General features: G+C 35.3%; 1 protein-coding gene across 2 annotated transcripts in view; it reads right to left on the bottom strand.

Moving 5' to 3' along the window:
- The window catches only part of LOC145685978 (uncharacterized), a 58,258-nt gene that overhangs the window by 13,303 nt on the left and 20,365 nt on the right, over nt 1-24,590 (bottom strand). For both annotated transcript variants that reach the window (XM_081758780.1, XM_081758779.1), the window contains 3 exons: nt 21,335-21,414; nt 14,126-14,290; nt 4,120-4,263 (listed from right to left, as the gene is read on the bottom strand). In XM_081758780.1, coding sequence (XP_081614906.1) covers nt 4,120-4,263; nt 14,126-14,290; nt 21,335-21,414 — 389 coding nt within the window. The remainder of the gene's footprint in view (nt 1-4,119; nt 4,264-14,125; nt 14,291-21,334; nt 21,415-24,590) is intronic.

Consider the following 24,590-nt stretch of genomic DNA (forward strand, 5'->3'; position numbering starts at 1 on the left):
ATCTACCTGTTTTGATTTTCTGGAATTCAGCAATAAGGTTACGTCAGACAGGATCCATTACTTGAGATGAGATCCGAACCAATACTCGGGATTTTATTTGAGGCTTAATACTTCCATCAGAGATCGAACTCAAAACTACCCGGCTGAGCCACTTGGATACAAAGGGAAAGATCATCAGCCTGCTATTGCCAAGGGAAACCAGGAAGAATTCCTGATATTAGGACCCAAACTCAAGTCAAGTCATCAAAAATAGCTACATTTAATATACCGAAAGTATAATCAAATTCGACGTCATTGAATTTTCTATAATTGTAAGAACACATGTTAAATTTATACACATAGATGTGAATTCCAAAACATGGATACAAACTCCACGGAATACTATGTTACTTTTCTCATTAAGTAGACTTGGAAATAATCTAACAAATGGAAACTTTAGAAATAATTCAACATAGGATAAATTCGTGAATAGCAGTTCCTAATTAGCATACTATTTTAGAGTGTTCATTATCATTAAACACACTTATTATCAAATCAGGACACTTATTGTTGCACGCTGTTAAGTTAAGAACAAGAATATAAAAGAGAGCAAATACTGTTACCTGTGTGGTGCGCCTTGGAATATTATTGTTCTTTAATATTTCGCAAACACAACTGTCTGCTTATACTGTACTTGTAGTCTCCGAATTACGGTACTTCTTGAAGTGCTTCTTAATTCATATTTTCTCTCTTGTGTTTGAGGAAAAAGGATAGTTTCAGCACTTACTGTTAAAATTTAGTAGGTTTGTGTGAAGTTGTCTGAAACGTACTGAGCGCTTTAAAGTCAAAACTGAGGCACAATGGTTGACTGAGGCAATAATAATCAATCATTTATAGTGATTTGAAAATAGCATTATGAAACCACATATGCGCTATTTTGTTCGACGACCTGCCACTTTATCGGCAACATCATAATCACGTCGCTATTGAACTTCTGTGATTTCTGGTCAAAAAATTGTAACACGTGGTTTTCACAGGCCTCTCTTGAAACTCATTTAACACAATTCAGGAAGTTATGCAGGGTCTGAAACAAATGACGGTGTGATGATGCCACGTTCAGCCTATACGGTGGATGCATTAAAACCTACCAGCTAAGTTCTTTCCATTTCTGACTGGTCGTTAAAGATGTATGCGGTTTGGTGTTGTCAGTATGGTATACGACACTCTTTCTATTGTTCAGTCCCGGCTGTTTCTTTTGGATTGCTAGATGAATCGCGCTAATTGTCGATAAAACGTCCGAGTCCATCGTTTTGCCTGGCGGCAGCAGATCGTGATACAATATGTCCTTCGAATACCACGAAACGCACAGCATAATCTCCCTGAGCGTCAGTATAGGCTTTGCCACAGACTGTGGAGCTTCTAGCTTCGACCACGATCTTTTTCGTACATTGTTGTTGTAGGTGTAAGCTTATTATCACTCATAATCAGCTGCTTCAGAAATTGCTCGATTTCGTTACGTTTGAGTAGAAATTCACAGATGGAAATTCAACCGAGTAGTTTTTCAGGAAAAATATATGGCACCTAAACGTCGAGCTTCTTTTGTAGCCAGCTTTCGCCAAACAGTTTAATACTATTTGCTGATGGATGTTTGGGTCATTGATGTCATGATTGCTTACATGCCCATCCTGCTCGACTTCTGTCAGAATATCCTCCACTTTTGCTATGATTGGTCGCCCACTGCGAGGTGCATCTTGGACATCGAAATTTCCAAAATGAAAGCGACTGAACCATTTTCTGACTATTGGCTTTTGATAATGTATCTTGTCCATAAACAGTATGATTTTTTCACGGATCTGCGCAGATTTGCCCTTTGTAATCTAAAATGAAATGAAATGAAATCTTTGAGTTTTACGTCCCACGGTTATGCCGGTTAGGCTAAAGGAGACGGTGATGATGAGTGATGAATGAAATGGTGGAATGAAGAAAGTGGGAGGAAACGGGAGAACCCCGAGAAAACCCACGCACACGGTGTTTGTCCACCACAAAGTTCACTTAGCGGGGGCTGGGATCGAACCCGGGACCCCAAGCACCAGAGGTGAACGCTCTACCACTGAGCCACCGCGGCGGCCCCCTTTGTAATCTAATAAAACTGTAAAATGTTGCGCAGTTTTGTGGAAAATTCACTCATCTTCACGACGCAATACTTTATATCTGATTACAAGAATTCCATACTCTTTGCTCACCTACTAGCTTCAACTATAAGCTGTAGAATGAAATTAGGCTTCGCCCGCTGCGAGTCATCTATCCTGAAATTTGGAATACTAACGTTATCTCGTGCGCAAAAGGCTCACTACTTCCTGGATTACCTGATATATCCTTTTTGTTTCTCTTAAAATTTATGATTGCACACTGAAGAATGTATGATCATATGGGGTCCGACATCTTTCTACTTTGAAATAACAGTATTTTTATATCCATTAACATTGATGGGTTTTTGTGAGATGTACTGGTTCAAATGCTACACAAATTTCTATATAGTAACAGTACACATACGATTTTATTGTTTGCTATAATTTATGTTGTTTCCTTATCCAAGTTTAATTTAGAGTCTTTGGTCCTGATTAAGAAAGACTCGTATATTTGTTTTTCTAAAAACTAGTGAGCTTTATGCAAAATCTCCTGAAAGGCAGCACTATTTGCTCTCTTTTACATAAATGTGTTAAAACGTATACATTGATGTATTAAGAAAAAAGATGCTTACCTAATGCGACTTGTTATTTTTTTTAAAATCCAAAACGGTTTTTGCGAACTCTGTCGCCCTCCTCAGTTGGCGAATCTTCCAGCAAAATTGATTCTCACATCCCTAATTTATAGTTACAACAACAGAAAGTATTACCAAAATCCATCACGTAATACTCACTGTAAGTTTACGGTAGATACGTTACTATTAGTTATTTATTTATTATTTATTTATTCATTTGTTTAAAAACCTCCATGCCTAAAATTCCAAAGTTTAATTACTTACCAAATTCTGCATGTCCATAGTTAGAGCATTAAGGACGAAGGAAAATCTATTTTGTGGGTTAGACTGGAAGCTCTCGAAATGTGGGTGCGGAGATGAATGGAAAGAATCAGTTGGGTTGAGCGGGAAACGAATGAGAATGTGTTAGGAATAGTTGGGGAGAAAAGAACAATTTTAGATGTAATTGAAAAGAAGGAAAGAAACAGGTTGGGACATTGGGTGAGAAGAACCTATATCATAAAGAACATGCTAGACGGTATGGTGGCAAGAAAGAGCGAGGGAGCGTACAAGGCTATAGTTGATGGACGGTTTCAGCACAGGAAAATCGTACATGGAGGCAAAGAGGAAGCTTCCATGCTGAAGACTGTGGTACATGGAAGTTTCTCAGTTGCGGCAAGTGACCTGCCAATAATGCCAGAATACTTATGATGATGATGAATAGTTGGAGCTGGCAACGCTGACCTGTGATTCGCATATAGTGTCAATACCTTAAATTATTTTCCTTTTCCTTATTTTTCATAGTGCTTCCTGTAATTTTTTTTAGTAAAATTTCACTATAAATATAATTCTCAACTCAAACGAAATATTTATAGTTAAGGTATTGAAAGGAAAAAAAAAAACATCCATTTTGAACTTAAGTTCACAAGTTTTTCGCACTTTCAGCAGTTTAGTGACCGTAACCCGTTGTTAAAATGAAGATACTGTCATGCAAATTAGGGGTGTGAAAAACAACTTTGCACTAAGATTCGTCAATTGATATAGTTCGCTGAAACCATTTTGGCTCTAAGTAATTAACACGCTGTAGGTAAGGATCATTTTTTCTTAATTTAACACTCATTTTTATTTATTCATTTCATACATGACAAGTTTCAAAGTTTTTAATCATTATTATTATTATATTTTGGAAACTGTTAACGAAACAAAGGAATGAATGTTAACGAGCATTCGACTACCCAGCACTCATTTGAAGGAACTAAAGGAAAACTTAACGTTAGGATGGTAGCCTGCGGAAATTGGCGCCGGTAACTCACAAATACAATGATTACCGTTCACCGACCCCCATTAGGATAACATTATGGTGACTTCTCTATCATTACTTGCTACCATTGCATACATACCTTTTGTATTTCTTGTTGGCATGTTCCTTGTTTCGTCGTTAGGTATGGAAATTCTAATAGATCTTCCTATGCTCGTAATGCTACGTTCTGTCGAAAGTTTGGCGTTTTCCAATTCTTTCATTATTTCTTCTTCGAATTTTTGATCTAAAATAGACATAAGAAATATTTTAGAAATACTTAACTTATAACACACGTATCTATATGTGCTTATTATATACAGTGTGTTCAAAAATTCAATGACCAAACTCCGAGAGGTGATTGCGTATATAGAATGAAAGAAAAAAAGTTCTAAGAAACATGGGTTGAAAAATGCCTTCTTTCGAAGTTAAAAGCTGCCGTAAACGACAATAAATAAAATTTAAAACTACACAGCTTGAGAACTACGAGACTTATCGCAAGCAGTTCAAGGAATTTCACAGGAACTAATATGCGCTCTATCTAAATATCCATTTTTCACAACCCTCCCATACCGGCACTATGAATTGTACACAGAAGTTAGGGTACAGGTAGATATGTAATTAAGGATTTAACTACCAATTAAGGATTAATGACAATATTCAAGTAAATGCCTTTTAAAAATAGTTTCATTTCTCTGTTAGCAATCGAAAATTACTAACATCACTTTTTCTTATGATGTAGTAAATAATATTATTTTCAAGAGTTACGGAATCACATAAAGAATACTTTACCTTTAAAAAAATTAAAAAAAATAAAAATAAATTGTAAAGTGGAATAAAATTTCAATATTGAAATATGATGTGGAAAATTCCTAAGGACGTGTTTATTAACTTGCTCTTGTTTAAGAATAGTTTTTTTTTTTTAAATTTTATTTTATTGTTTTTTAATGCTTCATATCTTAAGAGTTGACCATCATTTATTTGCATATAGATATACTTAACAATCGTAATTCTTTATGCGAGCGAATGATTGTAATCTAGTTCGTCGTTGGAGGTACAAATATGGTAATGAAAAATTTCGTCGTTCAACTGGCAGAGAACTGAATCCATGTCTCTCATTTGACAACGGTTTTGCTGTCACTGAATTATCAAAAAAAAAAAATATTTCGGTAGTTTTTAATGGACTTGAAGAAGAGCTAATTATTTTATAACGAAACTTTTAGAACATATATAACGCTAAAGGCCTCCTTTAAAACCCCTTGAGAAAAGCCGGTATTCTCGGAAATATTATTTTAGGGTTGTTAGGTTAACGAACTTTATGGAGTAGCAAACACAAGGAAGTGATGATATCCGTGGCAGATCAGCAATACAAGACAACCAAAAATACGAAAGACTATGTTTAAGTTTCAGCGGGTTATCTGCGTTCCATGCTGCGAATGTATGTCATATGAATCAGGATTGCTTCCCAAATGATTATGTTAATTGACATATTGCAGAGGGACCATTGAGTTGGTTCATTCATAACTGTGATAAGTAGTGTTGCCCTCGAGACGAGACGACAGAGAATTTTGCGCGAGACGAAATAGAGCTCTTGCAATATAAAAGTACACTTTTTCGACACGAAATATCACTTTCACGACATCTCTGCAACACGAGACAGCTTCAACTCTTTGTCTCGTAGATAGTATTCTTTAAAAGACGGAACACTCATTTTAGGCAGACATGGAAGGACGCAATTGAAGTTGCTACTGATCGTCAGGATTAATAGGCTCTGAGTATACACTTATCGTTCCACCTACTTCACATCCCTCTTCCAGACTTACGACCAATCATCTAACTTGTTAATACATAAATAAGCAATGAATGACAACATGCTTAATAAATGATATACAACATTTAGTTAGTTACCACCTTAAACCTGAAAATATGAATTATTGACGAGTCTATGAAAAATATTGAATATAGTCAGCGACAATAGTGTAGTTTTGAAATTAAGCTCTCTTGGGGGCAAAATAGTGTGATGGGGAACAGCCTATACTATACGAGTTTATATTTACATAATAGTCTGTGCACCCGCCAAACACAGTGGAGTCTAAATCCGGTCGTAGTTCGGAGTCTACCTTAATAGTAAGCACCACCATGCATTAGCTCAATATTGCATAAGGATTCAGAACATAACACTCAAACATTAAATTTCTCAGTTTTGGGTAATCTTGTAACTATTTTTAAATGTCAATAGTTCATTTTCTTAGATGATTCCTCTTCCTTGTTTAAGGTACACCGTGTCCAGAAAAACACTCCCTGATTTGAACTGATTGTACAATGAAAACTGTTCGCAATATGTTTGTAAGTATGTTTGTCAGAAGGTGTAGTAACTCAAAATATTTTTGTTTCCTCTCTACAGATTGTAACATTTACCCAGTTTTTCGTTAGAAGGCAGTAAATTCTAGACGGCGCACTCCAAACAGCAACGCAAATGGTTTGTACTGGAATTTTTACTTGTTACTCTATTCTCATGACATGGAACAGAGTTAGAAAATATGATGCCACAAGAAGCAAGTGATAGAGAAATCATCGTCAAACGAGAAACATGGGTACAATTCTATGCCAGTGGCTCGAAAAGACTTTTGTAACATACTGATATTTCCTAATCTATAAACTTCCTCCTTCTTATTAAACAATCACAATCCTAAGTGTATTTTCAGATACAGATGATGCTCAAACCCTAAGATATGACATATATATATATATATATTATTTTTAACCTTAAACGGAACGAAATTACTAAATAAGTTCTTAAATTGTTACAACATTATATTTTAATATCGAAATTTCATTCCACTTTATAATAATAGTAATAAAAAACTTTTCTTTAAAGATAAAATATCCTGTGTGTGGTTGCATAACTTTAACATAATATATGCTATATGAAGGGTAAAAGTCATTTTCGATTACTAACAAAGAAACTAGTGTTGTAAGAAAACGTGTTTTTTTTCTGTGAAGTTTTTTTTCAATAAAAAACATCGTTCTTTTTCATGTTTTTTTTCAAATGTCTGAATTTTTTTCTGGCAACTATTATTTATTGATTTACGTCGCAGATTATTGAAATAATCAACAGAACTTGAGTCGAAGCCCTCGTAACTTACAAATCTTTTGTTTCTTTGCACCTATATACTAGCAAAATTGTGTGATTATTCCTTTCGGCCCCAGGTCATTTTTGGCATTTTCCTACATTTCCAGTTAGTGACTTATTGCTCAAAAAACATTCATTCGATTGATATTGTTAGGGCCTTGTTTTTTAGAAAATGGATGTGGCTATCTTTTGGTGTAAGCTGGATTGCAGTGTTGCCAATGGGTGGGAAATTACTGAGGGAAATGTAGGGGTAAAAATTTTTAAAAAATTCCGTAACCGAATTTCAAAATTTTTTGTATCTAGTACCACTGCTGCTATATGGGTTCAAGTCGCCTAAAAAAATCTTTGGTGTGTTGACAACGTACAGTGAAATCCTGAAGTAGCTTGCTTCCATCCAAAGAGGAAAAGAAAAAATTCTGTCATACACATGAAATTTTGACACTTTTTACGCCTCACAAGCAAAAATCAAATATGCCGGGGCTACACTTCTCTAATTATCCTATTAAAACTTTTTATGCTGCGTTCTGTAGGGCAAAGAGGAAGCTTTCAGGTAGTGGTACGTTTGTTTCAATGTAGTCAGTAAGAGAATAATAATAGAGGGGGAAAAAGGAAATTTTCCGAATTTTTCACCTAGAAGCGGGAATTAATTGTTTTGGCTGGAAACACTGCCATCAGACAGACGAAAACTATCTGAAAATAGCCCTAAGTACTCCAAAAATATATCCTACAAGTATCATGGCGATATATAACAAAGTAAGCATGAAATTTAAAAAAAAAATCTCATTCTACCTCAGAAATTCACCATTTTCTTACCATTTGCAGAACATGGTTTATTATAAACCTCAACTGTACTTTCCCTAATTATTCTAGTGAAACTTTTTATGGTGCGCTGTGTACGATAAGGATGAGGCTGTGAGACACTGGTATGTGTGTTCGAATGTAGCCAACAAGAAGGAAATAATAGAAATAAAAAAGGGATTTTTTCCCAAAATTTGCCCTAAAATCTGGAATTAAAATTTTCTGTAGCTGGCAACACTACTAGCAGTCACACACAAACTATCTTAAAATAAGCTTTGGTATCCCTCTAATATATCCTGCAAGTATTGTGACGATATCTAATAAAGTAAGCATGCCAATAAAAAATATCTCATTCTACCTTTAAAAAAATCACAGTTATCTTCCCAATTAGAGAACAAGGTCTACTGTACTTCCCCTAATTATCCTATTGAAACTTTCTATAGTGCGTTGTGTAGAGCAAAGACGAGACTTCCAGATACTGGTACGTTTGGTCCAATATAGCCAACAAGAGGGAAATAACAGAGACAAAACATATAATTTTTCCAAAATTTCCCCCTAAAATCTGGAATTAAAACTTTCTGTAGCTGGTAACACTGCTACCAGACAGACACAAACTATCTTAAATTAAATAATGTACACCACTAATATATACTACAAGTATTATGACGATATTTAAGGAACAAAACTTATAATTACCAAAAATATAGTACTGTAAACAGAAAAGTAGGGAAAAACTAGAAAAACCAAGGGTTAGAACCTAAATACGAATTTTTCGTGCGTTCCCTAATTACCCCATTGTAACGATCTGTACTTGCGTTTGTTAAGTAAGGACAAATGTTCGATTGGCGTAAGTTGACTTGCACTCGGACGTATAGGTACGGATTTATAAACAAAAATTTCTAATTTTTTCCCCAAATTTAGGAAACTTTAATTTCCCTTATTGGCAACACTGCGCGCAGGCCCGTCCAATTGATGTCAATAGTTAGGTATCCATCCGAGGTATCTACTTGGCAAGTATAAGGAGGTCTTTCTACAACGAAGGAAGCTACAGGGGAAAAAGAAGTAAAGGAAATTCGAAATTAGAAAATTCTCGAACTTTTGACTGGGGTGAAATTTGAGAAGGAAATTCGACCCCAGAAGAAAAAAAATTAATATGATAAACTATAGTCCAACTATATTTTGCACGAATAATATCCCGATATATTAATTAGTGCCCACACAGGAGCGGATTAAACAAATGACACACTCGTGTGTGCCACTTTGGCTACCTGGGCCACCGAGTATACATTTGATTACATTTTTCTGACTACTAACTCGTGTTGTTGTAGTTATAATCTCGACTAATAATAATATAGTTGTTGTAAACAATAACTTTATAAGGAAAATCTCTCCTTTTTACATCTTAGTTCCAACATTGTTGGTGAGAAATGCAGGGTGTTTCAAAATGAATTTTGGGGTTTTAAGTCTTCGTAGTACTTATTACATTTTACGTACAATTATAAGCAATACATCAAGTAAAAGAGCACCTCAAACAGTCTTTGCTACAAGTGTTCAATGTGAGATTCATTTGTCACACGGCACACATCTAGTCGATAGGCGAGAAAGGCCCAAAAAATTTTCCGCCATATGGCACAAAACACATTCAATTTAGGGGAGTCTCGTTTCAAGTGTACCATCTCCTGAGGATTTGCTGACGGCCAGATACAAACATTATGAGTGTTCACATTAGCTCTTAGGTGAAATGTCGATTTATCACTGAAGACGACACGATCCAGAAAATCTTCATTGTTATGCAGCAATATTTCATTTGCGAAATTGGCACGTAAACCGTAGTCTGTAGGCTTTAGACCTGTAGCAACTGCAAAGGATAAGGACGTAGTTGCAAGCGTCTCCTCAATATTCTTCACACAGACCGTTGCACTGTACAGATTCAGTCTTTATTAAAACACAAAAAACTTTCTGCTCTCTAGTCTACGTCTTTGCTGCTTGCTCTTTCTAACGGCAGACAGAAGAAACAATGCATGTACATGCGTGCGTACAAAACTGTTTGAGTTGCTCTTTCATTTGATATAATATTTATAATTGTAAGTTAATTGTAATAGATACTACAAAGTTTCAAAACCCTAATATTAATTTTGAAACACCCTGCATTACTTCACATTGTGTCATCCTATATTCATGTCTTTTATATACATGTCATCAGGGCCGGTCCTAGTCAATTTGTTTCCCCATGCAATGGCATAATTTGCGGCCTCCCCCTTTCTCCAGAAAGAACAAATCTTAACAGTCATCATTTTAAGTATGCTACTCCAGCATGAACAACAAAGGTGAGGGTAAGTGCAGTTGCACTCAGAAAGGCTTAAATACTTACTAAAAATGCAATCCCGTTGTGTCTTTGTTTTAATATTAATCTATTACGTTAATGAAAGATAAAGCAAACACACCTGCAGAGGAAAGATGGTAATCCTTTTTATAGAATTCACTATCGAGCTTCAATCTCAATGTATCAGTTTGCAATTCCAGTGCAACTAGTTCTTTTATCTTTATTTCTTGATTTCTCTTCAATATCTGTTAACTTTTTAAAAAAAAAAAAAAAAAAACTAGTTTCTATCTCCAATGATAAGGAACTTGTTTCTGACAAAAACAAGACTAGTTGTCATATCAAAACTGTGATAACTTACTAAATGGAACAGATATCCACTACTATTCGAGAACTGAATTTTTGCTTTTGGCAACAATCAAGCAATTTGTGCTCGGATTTATTCGACCATTTGCTTTAACATTGTCCATGTGGCCTTAAACTAAGGCAACCTAAACATAATTTATGAATGTAGTATTCAAATAGGTCAGCTTAGTAAATGTAACTACCAGCATCATGAAGTCTGTTTCCAACAAGAAATATTTAATTTAAATAATATACTTATGACAGATTTTACTGGACCATCCAAACTTGCCGCTCCACACAAATGCACGTGTTGCATATGTGGTAGAGCCGGCTCTGCATATCATATATATCTAGTCGACAAATTATTTATATATGACATTTAGAAAAATACTATTAGGCAAATTAGTATTAGACAAGTTATTTGAATTTTATACTGTTCGTGACATTATTTTCGTACTTATTAAAGACCTGCTTTCACGAAAAAACAAAATTTCATTTCTACTTTTATTTCTCAGTTGATATTGATGAAAACTGCTGAAACCCGAATTGTTAATAGGTATGGCATTCATGTAAATTGTAAAATGTTTGTAGCGTATCAGTATCTAGCGTTTAATTTATGTTGCATTTTACGGTGATTATACCTATATAAGAATATTTAATACTTAAATGGACGTAAGATGCATTAGAAATGACTATTTGAAAAAAAAACGAAATTTAGAAAAAAAACGAGAGGCAATGTTTTTTTTTTTTCTAAAAAAACGTACATTTCTGAAAAAATACGAACGTTTTTTTTTTTCTATTTACAACACTAAAAGAAACTGAACTACTTTTAAATGGCGTTTATTTGAATATTGTCATTTATCCTCAATTAGTAGTTAAAAGTGTCTCCCCGTACCTCAACTTCCTGTACACAATTCGTAATGCTGGTATCGCAGAGCTAGAAAACATAGATATTTAGATTCAGCGCACACTAGTTTTTTCTTGTGTAATTCTTTGAACCGCCTGTGACATGTCCATTAGTTTTCGAGCTATGTAGCTTTAAAGTTTAATTTCCATTCAACTTGTAACTCTGAAAGGCGTTTTTCCACTCATGCTTATTAGAACTTTTTTCTGTCATTCGATACATACAATCACGTCCCAGAGTATTATTTGATATTTTACAGAATCAATAATTTGCAGTAGGCTATGTTTACAATGAATTTCGAGGTATTTAGTTTTCTCTACAATTACTTCTAAAATCATGTCCCTAACAAGCGCTTAATAAAACCTCCACATTCCTCTCTATTGTCCTCATATCGTCGCCTATCAGATTCATATCATCAGCGTACATCATTGTCTGATTTATCTGGTAATTAGTATTTAGCTCTGGCTTGTTATCTTTGATTTTCTTTATAGTATATTCCAAAACGAAATTGAACAATAATGGCGACAATATATCTCCTTGTTTCAGGTCATTCTCGACAAGGAAGCTCGTGGACCATTTTTCTACTCGGACTCTACTTTATTTTGTGTTGTATTTAAACACATCTTAATCTAATACATATGCTTTCTGCTAATGGAAATAGAAATTAAGTGAAATCTGTTAGGGTGTCTATAAATTGTATGACTAGTAAAAGACTTTTTTTTTTTTATTGATTTTATATTGTTGATTATTTCGAAGTATGAAGTAGGACACTAATGGCATATACAGGGTGTTCGGTAACAACACCAAGAAACTTTGCAGGTCATATGTTTACACGAAAACATAAGAATATATATATATATATATATATATATATATATAGAGAGAGAGAGAGAGAGAGAGAGAGAGAGAGAGAGAGAGAGAGAGACAGACAGACAGACATATAGTAAGGATCCCCACCTTTCAGTGTGACCACATGAAAAATAAAATTCCACACAACACGTGCTATTGTTTACAATCATCAATACAGGCAGACGATACACATGAAGTAAACAGGAAGACACAAAGCCAGCACGACGGAACCCGAAGAGGTATGAGCCAGCCACAAATCACCTATGAAAGTGGATCTGAAGAGTACCGAAGTATCAGTTGACCACTGATCACATAACCTACACCTGCTCCTGAGGTCGCCCTGGACGAACGAGTATTACCTTACCCAAATCCTTGGAGATTGCCATGAGCTAAGGAGGTTACCAAAATACAGTATCGTGAAGGCGCTACAGACGCCCTGGAGGCTGCCATGAGCTAAAGGGTTCCAGTGCAAAAATATTTTCTTCCTTCACCGCGGAGAAAAGCGAAACTTTGAACGAAGGAGCTATAATGAGGGGGACACCTTTGCACATATTAAACAGAAACAACCAATGAACCAATGTTGCCAACTCAATATAAAATTATGTTTCTTCAAATAGCACTACCTTAGATTATAACATATTTCTAATCAACATGTGAAACAAAGACTTTGAATATCACATTTATTATTCAGTGTTGCAAACTAAGGATGTTATAGTATTAAAAATATCCAAAGTTTGGAATCCTCTATCACACATACTGCACAACGGAGATGGACAAGATACTGCACATCGAAAGTAACTTAGCGTTGGATATCATCGTCACAGTACGACTTGTTTCGAATGAATAAGAACGAAGTTACCAGGACTTGAAATTTTGAATTTTTTTGAAAGGGTTTATTTCGAAACAATGTTGAGATAAGTAATATCTAGTTACTTGTGTGGTTTGCAATTGGCAAACAAATCATTTTACCGTTTACAACACTTTGATATCTCAAACCGTTCCGCAGATATGAAAAGCATTGCTGGTTTGCAACACTGCTTAAAGCATGTAACTGCGAGAATTTGTAATTACAGCTACTAAAGCCTACTGCTGTAATGCTATGAAAGAGAAGGAAAACTACAATCATATTAAATATTTTCAACAAATACGCAATATGTTGAACACATTCTTCTGGAATACGAACATAATAAAAAATCATTTTCTTATTCAAGAAGCAATTTCAAAGCCCAACACCGAAACTATATGCGGAAAAACTTTCTTGGATGCTATGAGGTAGGTCTTTTTTAAGTTGTAGATATGCATTCCATCGTTCCTCTGAGTAATGACTGAACTAGGAAATTTCTACGCCATAATATCTTGTCCTAGTGGTATGTTGTTGTATGTTGAAAAATGAAATTTTTGAGTTTTACGTCCCACGGTTATGCCGGTTAGGCTAAAGGAGACTGTGATGATGAGAAATGAATGAAATGGTGGATTGAAGAAAGTGGGAGGAAACGGGAGAACCCCGAGGAAACCCACGCACATGGTGTTTGTCCACTACAAAGTTCACTTGGCGGGAGCAGGGTTTGAACCCGGGAACCCATGCACCGAAGGTGAACGCTCTACCACTGAGCCACCGCGGCCCCTTAGTGGTATTTGAGTTGTGGTAAATTTGTACAACATCCATCATTATCAATTATGTTTATTGTCCGTTTTCTCGGACAGGCAATGATATTTTTAAGTAATATGGTAAATATACAATAATGGTAAATATACAATACCTTCTAATGACTCATAATTCTGCATTTCTCTCCTTCCTCTTCCCCGATAACCTCGCGCTCTAGCTCTTCCATATCCTCTTGAAAACCTCTCATTCTCTGGAAACGCTGTACTTTGGTAAGTATCCTTGTTTTCTGGATTTTGTGACTGTTGGCTCGGCAAGCCACCTGTAATACATATGAACTAAAATAATAAATAGCACATTTCGAAACTTTAAACACATCTTTCTTGTACATTAATAATACTTTCTTCTTGTGTTTACTCTTTAAGGGTCTTTGCTACGCTCACCGCCACTTTTTTGAGTTTTAGTGAGTAACTTAAAGGCAATGAAGAACATCACACATGTAGAAAGTAAGCCAGATAGTATCTGCACAATGCTATTACATAAATAGTAAATTGTTTTTAAGACCTTTCGTTTAGATATAAAGGGCTTATATCCTGTTTGTCATAAGGACCCGATTGTGTCACGTGATCAGATCAAAAGCCACATTGCGTGCTAAATTGAGTCTAGAGATTCCAAATTCGGATGTGAGATATTTCAAGCTCGTAATCTCCGCGTGCAGTGCCTTGGGTAATTCGCAGACGATGCATATTTATCATTATTATTGATTTTACTCAAACAACTTGACTTCTAACAATGTTTTATCCATATTTACCTTACGTGCTATACATCGTTTTAAGCTCTTCATTTTATGTTTGCAATAAGCTTTCAATTAGCCACCTTATTATAGGTTTATATATATATATATATATATATATATATATATAGATAGATAGATAGATAGATAGATAGATAGATAGATAGATAGATAGATAGATAAGTGGACGACTTAATTTTTTCACTGATTTTCCATTAACTTTAACGTTCATGTTTTGTGCTTATTATTGATTATATTCCATCCATTTTAGGACAATTTGCTTTTGGAATATAGAACCTACATATTCTCTTCTATTTTTAAGCTCAATTTCAGCCATCTCCCTCTTTTGGTTTTTGAGATAAGTGGAAAAATTATTTGTTTTTCATTGATTTTCAATTGACTTTTTTTTCTTTCTTTTTTTTAATACTATGTTCCATCCATTTTAGCGCAATTTGCTTTTGAAATATAGAATCTACATAGCCCTTCTACATTTGAGCTGGATTTCAGCCATCTCCCCAAACGTCTGTTTACATCATTGCAACCAGATAAGCCCTTCGGATGCCAACAATTATGACGTCATAAACTGTACACCTAATTTTCTAGTCTATAAGAAAAGGTTTGGAGGCAGTTATTAGTTATCAAATATGTAGAAAGTGAGCCAGGTAGTATCTGCAAAATACTGTTGTATAAACTGGTGTGTGTATATATATAGGGTGTTTCAAAACAACACCGACAACGTTTGGGAGGTGATTTCTGACACCAAGATAAGACAAAAAGTATAGACCAACCTGGGTGCACAAATGCTTCCATTCGGAGTTATAGGCTGCCGAAATCATGAAATATTGAATTTTAAAGATCCATGGCTCCAAAACTATGGGACCTACCGTAGTCGGGTCAAGACTTCACTTAGGAACTAATATGTGCTCTATCCAAATATCCACGTTTCAGAATCCTTCGGTACTTCCGCAATAATTTTTATAGAGGTAGTTGATGAATATTTCAAATTATATGCCCGTAGCCAACCTCCCACTATAAAAACTGTTGCGGAAGTATCACAGGATTTTGAAACGTATTTTTGGATGGGGCACCTATTAGTTCCTAAGTGAAGTATTGACCCGACTTCCGTAGGTCCCATAGTTTTGGAGCTGTGGACCTTTAAAGTTCAATTTTTCATGATTTCGGCAACCTATAACTCCGAAAGGAAGCATTTGTGCACCCAGGTTGGTCTATACTTTTTGTCTTATCTTGGTGTCAGAAATGACCTCCCAAACGTTGTCGGTGTTGTTTTGAAACACCCTGTATATATATATATATATCTTCTTCTTTCAAGATCTTCCGTGTAGCGTATAAATTTGGGTGTCAACAATTATAACGTCATAAACTGCACACCCAAATTCTGGTCTATAAGAGAAGGTTTGGAAACAGTTATTAGTTCATTTCATAGCAGTTTGTAGATATTACCTAGCTCACTTTTTACGTTTTTGATATTCTTCATTGACTTTAAGTTATCATTAAAATAATAATAAAAAGAAAAAGTGGAGGTAACCTTAGCATAGAGTCATAACATGGGAAAACTTAAAGTTGCTACAGGCGTCCGTAAGAGTTAGTGGATATTCATGAATAATGTATTCTGTTTTTATAACAACTTGATACTTATTAAGTCTGAAGATATAAACAGCTTCTTGCAAGATACAGTACGTTGCTCAGAAACTTATCTCTATTCTGTATTTGCTGTGAAAGGAAAATCATCACTCGAACACATTTTTTAAGTGTTCCTTTGTATTTCGTAAATGGTAAAATGATCATAAACCAAAAACCAGTGGTAGAATAATTTAACACTTCGTGATTTCAGAAATATATATATATATATATATATATATATATATATAGCATGCATGTAACAGCAGGTGGCGATTTCTATTAACCATTCACAGCAGCAGCATGCTCAGTAGTATTTTCTATAACCCTTTTATTTCATGGGGCTATATACATTTAAAAAATATAATCCAATTAAGTTTCTTCTAGATTAATTTCATAACCAATACAAAACAACGTATAATTATAATACATAAATCACTGCAATTAAAATGACTAAGATAAACAATGGAATTAGACGGGTTTATAGTTATTGAAGTTATAGTTATGGAGCCTTAACAAAGCTCCCACTATTCGACTCGATTGGCATTTGTACGTCTGTCCATCCGTTTGGGCCCCACCATGACCGGTCCTAAGCCCGCGCTACGAAAGAGAAAGGGACTTTAGATAATATAAGTCGCATACGGGTTTCATGCTTGTACGGTACAAATTAAAACTTAATGTCCCACTACAGAGAATTCAAGCACTGCTTATTGCTCTTTTCAACAAGTCCTTCTTTATAGGATAATGTAGCATGGCAATGGACATAAATGGAGATGGTGATGGGATCCACTACTGGGGAAAGCAAGAACTGAGAAGAGGCTATCGGCCTCCTAAACGGGTGAATGACACGGAGATTGAACCCAGGAGTGTACGTGGTACCTTACCACGGTTATGACTGAGATAGTCTATTGTAGCCACACCTACCGGAGGAAGCGACTGGTGCCTTCCAAATGGGAATATATGGTTAGCGCAGACGGACAACATCAGTACCGGTAATCTATTGGTATCAACCTCTTCTGTAAAATAAAGTAGGCAGGTGTTAGGACCTTGTCATCCCTACCATGGCATGGAAGCCTTCAGGATACCTTTCAAATGGGCGACTAAAGCGTGCCCTTAGGCCCAGGTGGTTGGATGGGCACCTGCACAACACTTCCTGGCGCCGGTTGAACGACATTGGAGAACGGTAACGGGATCCTTGTTTGAGTTGGAATCTCCCAAGTTGTGGTCACATTGTAGTATTCGGTAACTTGGGACTATGTTCTTTAAGGGGGAGGTGCGCTTGCTTTACAACGTTCAGATGCTATCATTGCATATGCTGGTAGGTTTCCACTCGCAAAGTGTACCAATAACTCTAAGAGCCAAGGAATTGAGACTGTATGGGATTTCATTTAAAGATTCTCGTAAAGGTTCCATATATAAACATGTTGGGTAATAAACGGACAGGCCTTAAGTGCAAGGCTGGTCTTACAAGAAAGTCACCCTACGCTGGTGTTTATAAGACTGAACCAGACACTGCCACTACTCTGTCCGTTCGTCTGTTCCACGGTAACCCTCATAAAATTTACCAGATTTTGATCAAACTTAATATGTGAATTCCTAGAGTAAAATCCACTTTAGTATGTGTATAATCGGCAAAGACATGCATGTGGCAAATTTCATGTCAACAGAGCACTAAATAAGAACAATAAAACTTCCTTATTCTTTTAGCAACATTTTGTTTAACTCATTCTAATGTTCGTATTTTTAATTCTTTTCCTATGAAATCTACCAAATATACATTTTCCGATTATACACATAGTATCAGTATTAAAAGTACCCTGCACAATCATTATCAAACTATATTCTTACAAGAAGACAGTTATAGATATGCGCCAATCATTTTGGACATGAGTGTACATGCAAGACAATTTTCAGATATAACCCACGTAAAGTGTTGTCGATTATGACAGAACTGAATGCACACTTTCCAACATTTCTTTGAGGACTTCCAATCATCCCATCTGCAGAAAGTTAAAATCAGAAAAAAAAATTGATTTACCTTTCTAAAACTCTATCTACCAGAAAAAATAAAATACTGAATTTACCTTTCTAGAACTTCATCCCCTCCCATTTCTTTTCGAGTTTCACGGTAAATTTTCTAAAAATCATTCGATTTTGGTACAACATAAAGTATATTTTCTTTGATTCTTTTCTCTAATCCTCAGTGCTTGGGATTAAAATTAATTAAGAATAAGCAGTGAATACAGTTCCTTCCTGTGGAATCGATTACTCGCCTTTCCAATTTAAAAAATACGTTCCACGATCATTTCCGTTACAACTGTTTGATTTTGATAACATATGTCGTATATTTTCTTTAAGGTTTCGCTCATCTTGCACGGAGTTCAAATCAGTAAACAACAAAGTAGTGGAATCCCTGCCCCTAGAATTTTTTATTAATTTTACGATAACTTATATAAAAAAACTCATTTGGTTTTAATACAATATTATGTGTATTTTCCTTAATTCTTTTCTATAATCCCCTGTGCTTGGGATTAAAATTATTTAAGAATGAGGAGTGAATTTGGTCCCCTAATGTGGTATGAATAATTCTCCCTCCTTCCCTCTCAGATTAAAAGATATGATCCAAGATATCTTTCGTTAAAATATTAAATTTTCATGGAATATAGCTTCAAAATCATTCTATTTTCTTCGATTTGAAATCCAATGAGAATGAGAGAGCGAATATGTGTTCTATGATAACTTACGTAAATATTACCTTTTAACACAATGTGATATTTGTGTTTATTGATGTGTTTGGATAATCGCCACTTTTGCAGTTGAAGTCAATTAAATATCAGGACTCGCTACCCCTCTCCGGAAGATTTAAATAAAAATTCTGTTATAATTTTCGTAAAAAGTACAATTTTGTAGAATATGACCTAACTTTTTCTGTGAATTTCCAATCATCACAATTGCGTGCAGTTGAAATGTGCGAACATTGAGGGAACACGTTATCCCGAATTTTATATAACACATTTTTTCTGATTATTTCTTAAACACACACAGATTTTTATTGAACACTGTGTGTATTTTGTCGGCTATTAGAGGCTTCCTCCCATAATTCAGGGTTGAAATTAATGAGGGGGAGGATCGCTCGCTTCAACAACGCACATCATCACTAGCAACTATTATTCTTATTAAAAAAGTAGGGAATCAAAACCAGGTTACTGTTGATAATTCTTTACAACACGAAAGACTTACGCCCTCCCCACTCATTTAGTATCTAACGCGGGTGCCTTTGGTGCACGAAGTTCTTCTACGTTTAATTCCCAGTAGAAGATCCTTGAAATATGAATGAATTACCAGGGCGCAAAATTTCCAGTCGGCAGGTCGCTATTGACGACTAGAAATTTAGAGCTCGCGATCAGTGTTCAGTAGGAATGGTTTCTTCCTGAACTCACAGGGGAGCGCAGTTTCTATTTCGCACGAAAATAATTGTCACTGAGTGAGAGAAAACACGGAATGTGAAGTCTTCAACAACGGACATGGGAAGTGAAGTTTTCACAACGTTGTAATTCGCCCCCTCCTTTCCCACCCTCAATCGAAAACTTCATTACGAGATTCCCAAATTTGCTTCCAATTGTCACATTTTGTGTAGTTTTACCTGTGAGTACTGCTTCATATTAGAGAGGCTTCAGCAGTCTCAACAGAGTTAAGGCCGCCTACGGAAATCCACTTAAGACTGACACACTGGATGATTTCTCACAATCTACATCAGTGGCCCTTCACTTAAGGACTTTGATCCGGAAACTGCAATCGACAACTGGTACTTCAGTGCAGAGAGAGACCGTTACACAAACGTGAAGTCTCAAGGTAAAATATTTTTTACCGTGTATATGAATTGCCCAATTCAAAATTGATTATCCTGAATCAAACTGTCTAGTTTTTAAATTTTATACCCTGATGTAATCTCTTTTTTTGTCAAACCAAAGGCTGAAGGGGGGTCTCTCATACGTGACATATAATGGCGACCACATTGTTGGATTGGTGAGTGGGTCAGACTTTCATATTTTGCGCCCTGCATTACGGTGGTTCAAGTTTCACCTTAAGTTCATGTCTCATACAGTCTCGATGCTGAAAGAGAGACAAAAGTGAAATCCAATCAACCAACGGAAGATTTAATCTCAGAATCAATAGGAACTTAAGTATCAAGGCACAAATTCTTGGACCAAGTGAATGGAATTTTCTCCCTCACTGACAAACAGTTCTTTATCTTTATGGTTCATACTCCTTTGTGAGAGGAAACTAAAGTCTGAAAGACACAGTAGTATAATGAAGAAATGTAACACAAATACCACAACAAAATACTATCGTTCTCATAACTTCGTTACAATACAAGAAATTTAATGCTGAATCTGAAAGTTCCCTCTATTGAATAACAAGAAAAATAATATTTCATTATCATGTCACATGTGGATTCTTATAATTGACAAGAGTAATTACTATTCATTAATTAAATATGTAATATTCAGATAGCATCTTTACAAACTAACATATTTTACAATGTTAAAGGAATATATTACTTTGCACAGTACCTAAGACAAGTTTTTGACTCTGGCTAGATTCTTTGAGTAGATATAAAAAAAAAAAAAAAATCTTAATATGTCAGATATCTACGTGTTGAATGTACACTCGCAAGAAAACTGGATTCTTGCCTATGTTGTTTTCTTTTTCAGTTATTTCGAACAAGAAAAAACTATTTTCAGTGCAAGTAATTATTTAAGTGCATATTTCATCTTATCACCAACTGTACCCAAATCGGGTATCACTTGTTATTTATTTATTTACTTATTTTAAATATAAGAACACAAACATTGTACATAACAAATATCACAACAAAATAATAGCTCTGATTAGGATTGAAATAGCTTATACTTCCACTACCGACCAACTCACCTCGTGCGTGTGATGTGAAATGCTGGCCTGGACGCCTACTGCCTCGTCTACCTCGGTATGTCGATCTTTCTACCATTTGTCTGAAAAGTAAAAAAGACCAAACATATATCATACTTCATGTTTTAACAATATCAACTTCTAATTTCATCAATTTTAAAACATTTGACATGAATTTCGAAAAAATCAAGTTCAACTAAAATCAGCTAGTCCGGTCTCATTACTCAGAATATATCTGAAAAATCACATTACCAATATTGCACTTACACACACAATTTCATGAACAAAACTTAAGTTACATTATCCAAAGAAATTCTACCCATCCATCTTTTTTAGAAAACAAGAAGAAAACAAAACAAATTAAATGAAAAAAAAAAAAAAGAAAGGAAGGAAAGAAATTACAAACTGAATCATTTTAGGCGTACAGTTGTACGAATGAACGTTTTTAAAGGTAGTTGAATGGCCATTTTATTAAAAACACGAGTGTATATTATGACAAACTGCAAAATAACTTATGTGGTTTCGTACACGAACTGAGTCGTTTAGAATTTTAAAAGTATAAACGGGATAGTGAAACAAATTAATGAATATTCCAATCAGAAAATAGTAGGCATAAATGTGAATGATTCAATAGGCATAAATGTGAATGATTCAATTTAAAATTATTGTATTTATGAAGGGTAAAGCTGTCGAATATTGAAAATGAAATCAAATCTTTGAGTTTTACGTCCCATGATTATGCCGGTTAGGCTAAATGAGACGGTGATGATGAGTAATGAATGAAACGGTGGAATGAAGAAAGTGGGAGGAAACGGGAGAACCCCGAGGAAACCAATGCACACGGAGTTTCTGTCGAATATTGAAAACTGCACAGAACATAAATATATCACATTTACTATTATTATTTATCTGAGGATAAAATTACCCTTCCAAGCAGGAATTGAACTCAAGCTCATTCTCTCACTAATTTCAAAATCCAATTCCTGATTAATCTTGCACTTTCAAGCTTTCGGTTGTCCTTTGGAGCTTTGATAATGGAGAAGGAACATATGAAGTAAAAATAAATAAATAAAGATAAAAATATGAAAAATGAAACGGACTCACCGGGGAAGAGCAGTGTGGATACAACTTATCCTGTGTAGCTGAGAAAGATGTGCTCAAAAGTAATTATGTGGTTCACTATGGAAAGGTCGGGTTGTGCATTTTTTTGTTTGTCATGTGACAGTAGGTATTTCATGTTGGTGTTTCTGTTGTGTTTCAATGTACCACAATCACTGACTCTCACTTGTTATTTACGCAATCTTCAATCTATGGCTGTTTAAAAAAAAATAGGAGAAAAAAAACAGACTATTGTTGATATTTCTTTATAACACGAAAAATTTACGCCCTGCCCACTGGTTTAGTGGCTAACACGCAGAAAAGATGAAAAAAGAAAGGAAAAAAGAAAAGGAAGTCTCTGGGTTTCATTTCTGACTTCAAGTAAAACTCTTGAATTTAAAATATTGTGTTTTGTTTTCACTTCAAATTTCAATTTGTAAATAACCATTGCATTTTCAACTTTACGGGCCTCTTCTCGAGCCTTAGACATGCAGGATAAAATTAATTTTTTAAAAAATTTGTTCATCACCTTGAAACATCCAAGGTTTACCATATATAAAGGTTAGTTAAATAACGAATGAAAGATACTGATAAAAGTAAATAAATATTAGAACAATAGAAGTATCAATACAAGTACCAAAACTTAACTTGCCACACAAAAGATTATATATATACACCTTCAGTGAGCCTGAGCATACACTATCATTTGAAGAGTGAACTACACAGGAGATCAGTGGCGAGGCTTGAAGGGAGACAGCATCTACCCGTTAGAATTTCATGTGTGTGCATTAAGTTTAGGTCTTTTTCTAACCTAAAATTTCCTATATATATATATATATATATATATATATATATATATATATATATATATATATATTTCAAGTTGAAACTAGATCCTTACACACAGAGACAGATCTATAACCGTCTAGCGGTACCGTGAACAGTGTCCCTGTGTTAGATCCATAAACCTTGCATCAACCTATAAAAGCATAGGAGTACGAGCTGTGCGCGATTAAAGGGTCAAATAAATACTCGCCTTTAGAACCTTTCACAAGACGCTGGCGTCTCCGTCTTTTCAGGGTTGGCAGTCTAGTTTATTTTAAGATAGATTTGTAAGTGCCAGAAACACGCTACTTTCTTGTTTATTTTAAAAACATCTTTCGAACTCCCTCTGTAAAATGTTAAATTGTTATAACATGCTGTTGAAGAAGGATTTCTTTTTGCTTATTTGTCGGATTTTGTGTTTGTTTAATGTCCCAAAAAAGAAACTAGCGTAAAATTCAGATTTTGCATTGGCAACTCTACCACTATTGAGTATTTAGCTTTCGCGAGAGTGACAAGTAGAAGTGGGTGATTACGGCGTTCTCTCTCTTTTTCTCGCTCTCTGGATCTGGATGTGTGTTTACTTACACTGTATTATGGACTCCCTAACGGCTTCGAAAATTTCTATGTAGTTTAGCGTCCCTTTCTAGCAACAAGTTTATATAAGACGTGGAGTTACAAATTAAGTGGAATTGGAACCATCGCAATGCGTTGGAATTTTCAACGCTCTCCGAATAGGAATCGAACCGAGAATTATGTACATTAATGGCCCATGCCTTAGCCATTATACCAGCGGAAAGAGGTGTTTCGAAAATGTTGGTTAACAGATCATTTAAAGAAATTCTCACTTGTGTGCAAGTCGCTGAATGGATTTTAATAGCTTATAATAAAATTATTTTCAGCGAACTTTGATGCTTGCGCACGACATTCTTTTGCCATTAATTGGCTCCACACCAAAGCAAGTTAAACTAGTATTGGAAAATAACCTTAATGTTTCAGTTTTACGTCGCTATGCTGCTGCAGAAAGCTATCGCTTCCGTAAGGCTGCTCAGAAAATACAATTTGAATTTTACAACTCTATTAATTTACCTAAAGAATATTACAAGATAAATTGAAGGACAACGGGCCTCACAAATACACGTAGATGGAGGGCAATGTTTGATTCAGGCATTTTGCGACCTAGGAAATTTATGGTCGAATGCCCCTTCTCCCGTCACTGCACCACCTCCTGATACGCTATCCACTACTGAAATTGTTCCAAAGGTTGATTTTTTCTTTTGCGGTCCTTCTGAGCTCAGCGGCCCTAGACAATTTGTCTAGTCGCAGATTCCACGCTGAT

Source organism: Thermobia domestica, chromosome 5 (assembly GCF_964235325.1).
Source record: "Thermobia domestica chromosome 5, izTheDome1.hap1.1, whole genome shotgun sequence".
NCBI lineage: Eukaryota > Metazoa > Arthropoda > Insecta > Zygentoma > Lepismatidae > Thermobia > Thermobia domestica.